Below are 12,358 nucleotides of genomic sequence, written 5' to 3'. Positions count from 1 at the left end.
ATGCCCCGTCCAGGCATGCCACATTCCTAGCTCCTCCATGTGTTCACCAACTTGGACGCTCTTCAGATCTCATACTTCGGGGAGTTCATGGCGTCTTCCTCACATAGGCGTAATGGATTATTGTCTCAAGAGAAGAGGGGACAGGGATAAAAGTTCCAAGCTTCTAATCATGACTTGGTCTTTCGGTGACCAGCCCTCATCCAGAAACCCACTAGAGTTGCCTCACTAGAACAAAAGACAGTTCTATCACCCAGGCCTCTTTTCATGAGCCCTATGTCAGAAACGGGTCAGAGACCAAACAGCACAAGAGATGCTCCAGTGCTATTATCACTTAAGAAATTACAAGGGTTTTAGGAGATCTGTCCAAGGAACTGGGCAGAGACCAATATATATTTTTCTATTACTTCACACATAAAACCATTAAGCATCAGGAAAGAATTGAACTCGAACACCTAAGGCAAAACCAAAATGGAAAGTATGGAGAAAACCTATAATTTTTTTTTTAAGAGAAAAGAGAGGGGAAAGCTATAAACTGAAGTAGGAAGATCTCTGGCTAATGTATGAATTAACCTTGATAAAATGTTATTCTTGCTTGACTCAGAGTTTCCTGAGCCCAGCATTTCCAGACACTCATCTAGGAGTCACTACTACCATCCAGTGTCAGAGAGCAGCCCGTACCTTTGACTTAAGAACTTTTATCAGGGGATCAGTAATAGAAGGCTTCAGCTCTAACTCCTGAATACCTCCTATTCGCTAATGTAACCGTTCTGCCTAGTAACTGTAAGATGGGAATGGAGATGGCCCATCAGATACCCCCTCATCATCTGGTCAGAAATATTGTTAATCTTCAACAGCAAACAGGAAACAGAATAGCTTTGTACAAGACTGCACATACTGGACACAGAATGAAAACTGTAATCTATTAATTCAAAGAAAGCCTTATATTACAGCAGAAGAAGTCCCCTCCTCCTCCTCTGATAAACATACCAAATATTTATTTCCCATCTTCTGGAAAATGAGAGGAAAGAGAATGAATACTGAGCAAAACAGGGAGCAGAGAGAAAAAGTTTCAAAAGGGAAACTCCTGTATAAACCACAGGAGGTTATCAAGTATGAATAGTGAGAAACAAAACAAAACTGACAAGACTGGGTCTCATATCACCCAATCAATACATTCTCTTCTTAAAGGGAAGTTCAAAGGAAAAGCCAAATTATAATCAAAAGGCAAGAACATTCTCCAGGGCACTCCCCCCCGCCCCCCCAAGTAATACCAAGGTTAATATGACTTATTTTAGTTGTCGTCAAACCCCTTCTTTCCACTTTCATGCTAATCATAATCTTCACATTAAAAAGTCTTATTTCAGCCTGCCCAGGCAGTGGCACAGTGGATAGAGTGTCGGACTGGGATGCCGAGGACCCAGGTTCGAGACCCCGAGGTCGCCAGCTTGAGCGCGGGCTCATCTGGTTTGAGCAAAAACTCACCAGCTTGGGCCCAGGGTCACTGGCTCGAGCAAGGGGTTACTCGGTCTGCTGAAGGCCTGCGATCAAGGCACATATGAGAAAGCAATCAGTGAACAACTAAGGTGTTGCAATGCGCAACGAAAAATTAATGATTGATGCTTCTCATCTCTCCGTTCCTGTCTGTCTGTCCCTGTCTATCTCTCTCTCTGACTCTCTCTGTCTCTGTAAAAAAAAAAAAAAAGTCTTACTTCAGACTGGTCACAGAACAACTATTCCAATTTCAGCTCTCTTTCATAAAATGTTCTGGTACGTCCTACCTACCCTGTTGCAACTCCCTGATTCAAGTAGCCCTGACTATATTTGGATATTAGGCCATCTCTTCCACAGGCCACCCACCTATTGATTACAACTAGCTTCATTCAGACATTAAGCTTAGGTGAAATTCAAAGAGCATCATGGATCAAACTCCTAAATATGGATATATAAATAGTAATTTCCTTTTAGAAGCTTCATGAAATTAAATAAAAATCAAATGATGCATAAATGTAGTAGAAGCACATTACTTTAGTTACCCTCTCTGAGGGACTGGATTACAGCTTCCACTGCAGTCAAGAGTGATGAAGAGGACCATGTAAATACCAACATCTGCAGAGAATCACAAAACCAAAACCCAGAGCTCCTTTAAGAAAACTGTTAGAGTGAACAGCAAAAATCATGAGGTTTTCCCAATCTATTTTGAAAGAGCTTCAGACATATTCTACAATTTCCCCAAGCAATTCTTATTCTCAAGATGGTTAAGATTTTCTTATAACCAAGATCTTTCCTAGTTAAGCCTGTTCAAGGTAAACAGGTTCAGACAAAATAAGCACTTAGCACAAATGGAAATTCTTTAAATGACTTTTCATCCAAAATGATAGCTTCACGGTAAATAAAGAAAGAAAAGGTCATAGGCTACTAGCTCTTTGGGGTAATAATCTTATTTAACACTGAGATCATTTCCCATTTAAAAATAATTTTGAAAAATTTTAATGTACAATACATAACATACAAAAGTTAGAAAATTAACCATGCACATAAATCTGTAACTTTTTATGAAAAAAAAATTTCGTGTAAAAGTTTCAGTTACATTTTTCATAGTTTAAAAGGCAGATCTACGATTTAAAAAGTAACCTATATACTCCTGAATTCACCATAACAAAGGGACAATCTAACTTAATAGCAATGGCTCTTTCTATAGATTTTTCTTTTTTTTTGTATTTTTTTTCCGAAGCTGGAAACGGGGAGAGACAGTCAGACAGACTCCCGCATGCGCCCAACCGGGATCCACCCGGCACGCCCACCAGGGGGCGATGCTCTACCCCCTCCGGGGCGTCGCTCTGCCAACACCAGAGCCACTCTAGCGCCTGGGGCAGAGGCCAAGGAGCCATCCCCAGCGCCCGGGCCATCTTTGCTCCAATGGAGCCTTGGCTGCGGGAGGGGAAGAGAGAGACAGAGAGGAAGGAGGGGGTGGGGGTGGAGAAGCAAATGGGCGCTTCTCCTATGTGCCCCGGCCGGGAATTGAACCCGGGTCCCCCGCACGCCAGGCGGACGCTCTACCGCTGAGCCAACCGGCCAGGGCCTCTATAGATTTTTACCTCTCGAAAATATCAAATTGATCCACTGCTACAGTCTATTTACCAGTTCACAAATGATAAAATAACCATACAACCCAGCATTTTAAAGTTTTTCATGTTAATGCTAGGTATATACTTTTAGAAAATGTGTTTTGTAAATTCTGGTTGATAAAATCCTTAAAACTAGCATTATTAAATGAAGCAAATTACATATCTTATTGACAATTTTCTTCCACTAATGAATGACTAAGAGATTAAATATCTATCTACTTGTTAACCTGGAAAAGGTGCCCCTCTCATTTCATCTGGCTTACTCTCATCTTTTAGGTCTCAACTGTTACTTAAGCTTTTCAGAAGCTTTTCCAGATGAGATGCCCTAGCTATGTACTCCTGACAGTATCTTCCAGTGACAAAACATCTATATACACTGTATTGTAACTGTCTGCCAGTAACTGGCACAAGTAGGTGCTCAAATATTTGCGGAATGAAGAGGTCAAAAGTAAAGTTTCCAGAATAGCCTTGTCCTGGCCTGATAGCTTGGTTGGTTAGAGCATCATCCGGAAGCGCAGAATAGCCTCAAAGTGGTAGAGAAATCAACCCTTCAGATTAGGATGTAGCTATAAATAAGGGGTGGAGAAAGGTGGGAAGGCCACAGGTAGGAAGGCCATGGGTGGAAGAGTACACTCCCTTGTGAAGGAGAAAGGCTTTGTAAGAGCTTCTAAAAGTAGAATGACAGGGCCCTGGCTGATTGGCTCAGTGGTAGAGCATCGGCCTGGCGTGCAGAAGTCCCGGGTTCAAGTCCCGGGTTCGATTCCCGGCCAGGGCACACAGGAGAAGCGCCCATCTGCTTCTCCACCCCTCCCCCTCTCCTTCCTCTCTGTCTCTCTCTTCCCCTCCGGCGGCCGAGGCTCCATTGGAGCAAAGATGGCCCGGGCGCTGGGGATGGCTCCTTGGCCTCTGCCCCAGACGCTAGAGTGGCTCTGGTGTCGGCAGAGCGACGCCCCGAGGGGGTAGAGCATCGCCCCCTGGTGGGCAGAGCGTCGCCCCCTGGTGGGCGTGCTGGGTGGATCCCGGTCGGGCGCATGCGGGAGTCTGTCTGTCTCTCCCCGTTTCTAGCTTAAAACAAAATAAAGAAAAGAAAAAAAAAGTAGAATGACAGTAAAACAGAACAGTAAGAATAAGAAAGACCTGTGATGATTCATGCCAATCCATTCACTTTTATAATGATATGCATGATTAGTTTAACCCCTTTGAGTATTACAAACATTCATGTACATCCTCGTGCCTTCTGATCATCCAGAGTACGATTGTACATTTTTGTTTTAAAAATGTGTAAGGCAACATTAATAAAAGACAAATGTATATTCTTGTTTCCATAAATTGCTTATCAAAACAAACATGATTTTAAGTTAATAAAACTGTAACTGGAACTAATTTCATATTTTGAAGAAAAAAAAAAACTCACTCCTGGGGGTCAGCGACCATGAAAAAAGCTCACTACTCAAAGGGTTAAACACTAGGGGGCCCTGTCCAGGTTAGAGCGTGGTCCAGATCCACCAAGGTTGCGCATTTGACCCCCAGTCAGGGCACATACAAGAAGCAAGCAATCAGTGAATGCACAACGAAGTGGAACAAATCAAGGTTTCTCTCTAAAAACAAAAAAATCAATCAGTAAGCAAATAATAAAAAATAAAAATTAGATGAATCAATTCAAGGAAAAGGATATATGTTTTACTTTTAAAAGTTATCTAAAAGATTCATAAACTGGAAAAGTCTCACCTGTCATGGGATCAAAGAGCTGATTAGCTTCTAAATCCGTAAAAGTATTAAAACAGACAGGACATTTGAAGGAAGCCCGGTTGGTGGAATCTCTCTCATCAGTTTCAATTCTCCTTCTCATGTGGTCCAATTTATATTTTACGACATTAACAAGAGTACGATAATTGATAAAGTAGTAGTTATGGCGAGTGGTTTTCCCATCTGCAGCAGTCTCTACTCTCATTCTGCATTTGATGAATTTGTCTCCCTTTAAATTATTCAAAACTGATCGAAGTTGCTTCCGATCAAACTTGAGCAGCTCCAGCATATCCTCCTCTTTCACACAGGGGTTCCGGATCAAGATGTCCAAGGCCAAAGCATGCTCAATGCCATAAAACCCCCGGATCACATACTTGGCTAACCTCTTCAATGCTGCAGGAACCTCGGTGAGGACATCTGGGTCTGCCATCCTTAGCAGCAAACTTCAACTTTAAATGTACTGAATTCAGAAAAAAAGAGAAGATTACCTAGGCATAATAAGGATGTAGTAATCATTTTAAATCTAGAATAATCAACCCATTAGGTAGCTACCACTAATCTTGGGAGTGTCATAAAGGTACTCAAAACATTGTTTTATGAAACTTATAAATGCTTAAGCATTGAACGGAGAACAAGATTTTCCTCTAGAATACATAAAAGATTACACCTAAAATGCTTGACATATTTCTTAAATGGCTATTTTCATGATCTACAGTATGCTTGATTCAAAAAATTAACTTATTACTTACGCGAATGATACATATCAAGCCCACTTTATTTCAGAAAGAAAAACACAAAGAACTAAATGAAGTCTCACTATTTATTCTTAATGGTATAGATCTTTGAGAATACTGGAGACCTTCCAACTAGTAGTTAGCATATCCTTAGTGTCTTTATTTCTTGAGTAAAATTTTTCTACCAAAAGAGATTCTCAAATGTTTTACACTGTCAAGCTTTCACAATAAAATCACAGCAAGTCAATAAACACGTAAGTAATCATCTCCAAGTAGAGTCTTTAGCAAAATTACTGTTAAAAATATAAGAGGTTAACACTTAGATCCAGTTGGCTTTACCAAGCTTGAAAAATTAAATCTGATGACCAATTAAGTAAATACTATACAGTCCTTTAAAAAAAAAAAAAAAAAAGAGGCCCAAGATATCCTTAAATACTGCACCCCTACCACAACAAATTAACTGTATCCAATTCTTATGTCATGACCCAGAGGCTATCTTTTAGAAGTCCAAAATGGCCCAGGCTAGACTGTCATGATTATTAAAGAGCATGGGCTTTGGAATTCAGAGTTAGACATTCTGTGTTTTAGTAGCTGTGTGATCCTGAGTAAATTCCTTAAACCACAAGACATACTTTCCTCTCTGAGAAATAATAATATCAACTATCTCAATGTGGTTGTTGTAATAAATAAATGCAAATGTAAATAATGTGCTTAGGAAGCACTGTACTTGTTAATAAGAATAGCTTCCATATGATTTAATGTCCCAAAATAAAAATGGTCAAACTATCCACATAAATTATTGTATCAAATGAAATTCCCTATACCATAAAGAAATTTTTAACAGACATAACTGTTGAAATATTTCAATAGGGAATCATATTGTTATTAACACTAGTTTCTACTGAACCTTTTATTTAAAATCAGTGGTTATCAACCCTATCAGATTTAGTATCATTTTATAAAGAAACATTTTTAATATCTACAGAACTACACTAGAAGATATTACTAAATAACCAATGGATACATATATGAGTGTGGGGCAAATATAATGCTCTACATGTAACACAGAATAAAAGGGAAGTTAGTTACAATAAAATATATCTTTCATATTGTAACTATTCAGGCATGACTACACAAGAGACAAAGTAGCACCTGGATCCAAACCTGTGGTTCTACAGCCTTCCTGTTCTCCCAAGGCTCAAGAGAGCCAAGCACGTGCCTGAGTTCAACATCAAAGTAGTATCATAGTATACCACCAGATGCATTTTGTTCTTCTTTCCAATTTGATTGACACATTGTACCTGAACCCAATTTTTTGTTGTTTTTGTTTTTTACATGCTCAACCATAGACACAATATGGCTTCAGAAACATCCAACAGACCAAAGAATGGCAGGCAAATGTCAAAATAACCTACTTTTCCAATATTATTTCCTACTATTGCATTCCCCTCCCTGACCTCCCACCGTACATACTCCATATTCTGGAACCAATGGTTCTCAACCCTGGCTGTAAAGTAGAATCATCTAGGGAACATTTAAAAGTAGTCACTTGGGCCCCATTCCCAGGGCTTGTTTTGGCTGGTTGCAGGGTGAGGGGGTCAGATTAGGCATCAGCATATTTTAAAAGCTCTTTAGGTGATGCCAGTAAACAGTAAAAGTCCCTGACCACTGCTCCAGACAAGTCTGGTGACTGGCTATTACATATCCTGCCAATGCATACCCTGCATTTGGAGAACCCTGTGCCACTTACTTGGCCTGTTTCCATTGCCTAAACAAGTTAGGGGGTCCTAAAGATTGGAGCAAGGGAGTGAAATGAGGACTCTGTGGGCAAACAGTTTCTTATTTTGAATCCCAGTTCCACCATTTCTTAGCCTGTGGTCCTAAAAATTCTCAGTCTGTTTTCTCACACATAAAAAGTAATTAACAGTGCCTTCCTCATAGAGCTATGTACGAATTAAATGAAATAATTCATGTAAAGTATGCTGCTTACAGAACTGGCATCTTACATTTCTGGCATTATAAGAGCTCCATTAAGTACTGGCATTCATAATAAGACTCCCTGTTTAGAAAAGTGACTCTTACAACAATACAAGGAATGCATGCCCTGTGGAAGTATTCGGAGCTACAGTAATCACACCTGAACTAAGGAGAACAAAAAAAAAATTGCAAGAGAACAGCATAAATGAAACTTATTACAGAAACAAAATCAAAAGTACCCAATAATATACTGGAAATTGAATAAAAAAGTAGAAAAATTTTAAATAGCTATTTGGTTTTTGTAAATAATGTTTTATTGTGGTAAATTACATATAACAAAATTTACCAATTAACCATTTTTAAGTATACAATTCAGTGGTATTAAATACATTCACTACCATTCATCTCAGTAACACATTTCATCTTGTAAAACTGAAACCCTATACCTATTAAATAATAATGTTACTAATACAATAAGATGTAACTATCTGTTTACAATAAGATGTAACTATCTGTTTTAAGCCAGTGCAACTAGATACTATGAAAAATATTTCAACACCTGAAGAGGATTTAGGTTTGGAATGAATGAAGCATTCACTTTTAGTTGTTTGTCTTTGAGGAAATACCGCAGAATATTCCTGTGAAGATGTCCAGCAGGTAGCTGAACAAATTAAACTAGAACTCAGGAAAGAAGCCATGCCCTTGTTTGAAATTTCTATATTCTAAAATCGTCCTTCCTGCCTTCTCTCCTCTACCACTTCTTCTCCACATACACTGAACCTCTCACTCACCCTCTGGATTTCTTAAATTATTTAGGTCAGAGGTCCCAAACTGGAACTTCTGCCACAATGACTCAAAAAAAAAAATGGCTTGAAAATTTTCTTAGTTGTCAACATTTTAAAACTGTGAGATTTCACATAAACCTCAACTTTCGGCTCCTCTTGAAAATCGGAAATTTCTGAGGCAAAGTGAGACCAGGTTCCCACATGGAAAAAGTAAGCTGAAAAGCAGTTGCCACTTTTAAACAGGGAAAGAGCTTGGCTGGCCTCTGGAAATTTTTAAGTGTGTGACCTCTCAAGGCAAGCCCTTTCTTCTTCATTTTTGCCTCAGATTCTCAGTCACCTCCCAGTCTCACCTACCTCCCTCCTTGGCACAGATCCCCAAAGATCTTGTTTTTGATTCTTATGTACTCATCACACAAACACTGAAAAACTACTGTGTACTGGGCTCAGAATTGGAGAAACAAAGTTGAAATGAATGAATTCTCTGCACTCTCTCTGTCTTATCTCCACACTGGTACACTCAATTCCATCCGCCACACATGCCTTCCCCACTTCCAGGCCTTTATATGCTGTTCTCTCTGTCCGCCCTCTTCTCCTAATCATCTGGCACATCCAAATGAATTTCCTCAGAGAGACCATCCCAAATTCCCCTTAATAGCTTAGTATGATCCCTTTTCAAATCCCCATCCCTCTTTCCCAAACTTCTTTGTTGCAATGAATTGACTTGTACTTTATGTCACTTGAGAACAGGGATATTGTGTTCTCCATTAACTCTCTCGAATCCAGCACAGCTAGTCAAGTGCTTGCATAAAACTTTCAGTAGATCTCCCATGCACGTGTTCTTGCAATATGCCCTCTCTGCTAGTCCTCTCCCCTCAATTTACTTCCTCCAACTGTTGCTTCCTAGGTAGAAAAAGGCATGCTATTGGAAACCCTCTTCTTCAACGTCAATGATTTTAAGCAGGAAGCAATAGGGTCAAATTCGCTATTTTGAAAGATTATGCAGACTGCAGGGTATAACATAAAAGAAGGAGAGGGTGCGATGATCCAGTTTATTAATCCAGCATATTAGTTCAGTATTCCAGTCCTATAAGGATTCAGATCTTACACATTTAAATGTAGTTTTCTCAGTTATATTTCATGGTACTCTCCACGCCTTCATACATTAAGAAAGCTGCATAGCACCGCGAAACCTCTGGCCCCAGCTGCCCTCCACGAGCCTGGTTCAGTCAAGTTCACTCCTCCCCACACTGCGAGACCCCCAAGTCCCGCGGATTCTGCCAGCTGAGTCCAGGGGCCACACGCGGAGGAGCCAAGCCCGTCCTACCCGGGGTCGCACACGGGCCGCTCCGGGGTCAGTGGTTCCCTGGAGAACCAAGTCAAGAAAGTAGCTAAGGGGAGGAGGGTCGCTAAGAAGAAGAGAACGAAAAGGAGAAACCCTGAAATGCGGCTCCGGGTGAGGGATCGCAGAACAAGGAAGAGGGAACAAGGTTTACCAAAGCGAATCCTCGAACACTCGCACTACAGCTGCCCCCAGCGCCTCAACTACCGGCTTAAACCAGCCTCGACACTCGTGCGACAAAGAACACGCCTTACTTCTGCGACCAGCTTTGAAAACTACCAGCTACTTTTAACCAGGCCGGCCAATCAGCACAGTGCAGACGTCAATGAGACAGTCACGCTGGGATTGGCCAATGAAATTGAGGGCTCTGCCCTTCATGCCCAGCTCTGATTGGCCTACAATCCGGAACAGGTGTTAACTCCAGGAAGGCAGTAGGAAGATGGCGTCCCTGGATCGAGTGAAGGTACTGGTGTTGGGAGACTCAGGTGAGCAGCTTAACCCACTTCTTGGGCTCCCGACACTTTTAATTATCCGATAACTCTTACTCCCTTCCCCCGCCAACTAACTGGCTTCAGCCGGTGGCTGAAACACCTCTCAAGGCCTAAAGACTACACTTCCCAGAGGACTTTGCTCTGTTTGACGAAGCCGCGGCCTCGAGCGGATGGGGGGCGCAGAATCCCGGCCCTATTCGGTCTCCGCGGCTTTCTACGTCGGTCTCCTGGACGATCGTAACCTAGCGCGTAGCGTCAATTCCTTTGTTTCATACGATATGCAGACGTTGAGTGTTCAATGGGGCACGGTGCTAAGGAAACAAGTTGGAGCCGTGCCTTCAAGACATTTTTTTGTTGTTGTTAAGGAAGTCAAATATGCATTAAAAAAAAAAATCACTGTTCTAACTGCTTTGCATATAGTCACTCATTTAATCTGGAGATCAGCCCTATTACCAGGAGAAAAAGTTTGGCAGAGCGGTATAATCGACAGAACCGGTTTGAACCCAGAGGCCACATACTTAATTAAACACTAAAGCTATATTATGAAATGAAATATTGGATGACAGTCCAGTTTTACTAATAACTGGCTTGGATTCTTTGTTCTCTCTGATCTTAACTGAACACCTATTACGTGCTAGATTGTAAGAAATAGAGAAATTAAGATAAGGGCCATATTACAAAGTAACTAGGACTTAATGCTGAGCCTATTTTAATCCTAGTGGTAAAATTTTTCTTTTGTCACTTTGGAACATTTGAGAACTAGAATTGTAAGTCTGCGTTTCCCCGTCCCACTTCACTATCCTTCCTCTCCCCATAACCTCTGCTTCTGTGCTCCTTATGAACTTGGAATAAATGCTAATCTTGCATTTTATAGATGTGCTTTTTTGGAGTTGGCTTTTGAATGTGTGTTGTGAGCAATAACATTGTGCCAGATGCTTGGAGGTGGAGAGAACATACCCCAAAGAGCTAGAAAACTAATGTTACAAAACTTAATTTTACAGATAAAGTAATGACGGTCTAAAGGGATTTGGCAAGAGTATCACCAAGTAGGATTCAAAACTGGAATACAGTACAGTATAGAGCTAACACAGTTTCATGATATTTGAAATAGGTGCTCTCCTCTTATAATTCCCTTTCCTAGTGCATCTAACAATCCCTTCATGTTAGATGCTGTTGAAACTAATAGATTACCCCTCTCCCCAGAAATACTTATGTACTAGAGAGAAGGCACTGTATTCGGTGCTGGGATTATAACTGTGGAATCAATGCATTATATGTAACAGGATTGACTTGACTGCTGCATTAAATGTGGAAAAGAAATCAGGCAATTAGTAAGCTTTTGTTGTTGTTTATTTATTATAGTTTAGTTGTAAAACAGAAGACATGCCTACCAGAAAAGTGACTGATCTTGTTACACGTTCACTGATATTAGGCTATATGTGCAAAGTTAATTTTGCCTTTTTATTAGTACCCTTTTAATAGTAATTTGCTATTAAACAGGTTAGAATGTATATACTTCTTACACTTCATCTGCCTTTGTAGTCAAACTTCAAAGTTTACTTTTGAATAAAGGCTTATTTCCCTTGTGAAATTTTGAGGATTTCACAAACACATAAAGAAATGACTTGGGATTTAGATATTTGGTTTGTAACCTATAGAGATATTTGATAATTTAGTAAGGAATCCTGAAAGTCTTACTAGCATGCACATACAGACTTCTCTTTTTTCTTTTAGAGATAAGGAATGAGCTTAATACTTTACCAACAACTATATTTGGAGCTGGTATTTACTTATTATATTGGGCCTTTTACCCTCAGCAAATCAATGCATTTTTAAATCTAATTTAGTTCTAATAATGAAAATATAAAATCAAAACTTCCCAAAATTCTTAAAGAAATGAATAGTTGGCCATTATTTGTGGTACTTCAATTTTTTTTTTTTTACTATTTAGAGTTCATCCAGTGTTGGCCAACTTTTGTGACCCAAAGTTAATCACAAATAACTATACTATGAATATGTATAGGAGATATAGTATGTAACATATATACGATATGTTACTACATATCGTATATATCTGATTATAGAAAAACCTTGCTTACGGAATTAAACCCACATGTTGTCAATACAGCTCTTTGGGTGAAATTTTTTTTCTTTTCTTAAA

The 12,358-nt window shown here is 39.9% G+C and overlaps 2 protein-coding genes across 2 annotated transcripts in view; one reads left to right on the top strand and one right to left on the bottom strand.

Moving 5' to 3' along the window:
- The window catches only part of GTF2E1 (general transcription factor IIE subunit 1), a 55,819-nt gene extending 45,849 nt beyond the window's left edge, over positions 1-9,970 (bottom strand). The window contains exons 1-2 of the mRNA XM_066347466.1: positions 9,861-9,970; positions 4,854-5,331 (exon numbers count right to left, since the gene is read on the bottom strand). Coding sequence (XP_066203563.1) covers positions 4,854-5,301 — 448 coding nt within the window. The 5' untranslated portion in view covers positions 5,302-5,331; positions 9,861-9,970. The remainder of the gene's footprint in view (positions 1-4,853; positions 5,332-9,860) is intronic.
- Positions 9,971-10,114: 144 nt separating this feature from the next.
- Positions 10,115-12,358, top strand: part of RABL3 (RAB, member of RAS oncogene family like 3) — a 40,350-nt gene continuing 38,106 nt past the window's right edge. Inside the window, exon 1 of the mRNA XM_066347942.1 lies at positions 10,115-10,191. Within this exon, the coding sequence (XP_066204039.1) occupies positions 10,146-10,191 (46 nt within the window). The 5' untranslated portion in view covers positions 10,115-10,145. The remainder of the gene's footprint in view (positions 10,192-12,358) is intronic.

The sequence above is a fragment of the Saccopteryx leptura genome, chromosome 8 (genome assembly GCF_036850995.1).
Source record: "Saccopteryx leptura isolate mSacLep1 chromosome 8, mSacLep1_pri_phased_curated, whole genome shotgun sequence".
NCBI classification, from domain to species: Eukaryota; Metazoa; Chordata; class Mammalia; order Chiroptera; family Emballonuridae; genus Saccopteryx; species Saccopteryx leptura.
This window is presented reverse-complemented; position numbering and strand designations above follow the sequence as displayed.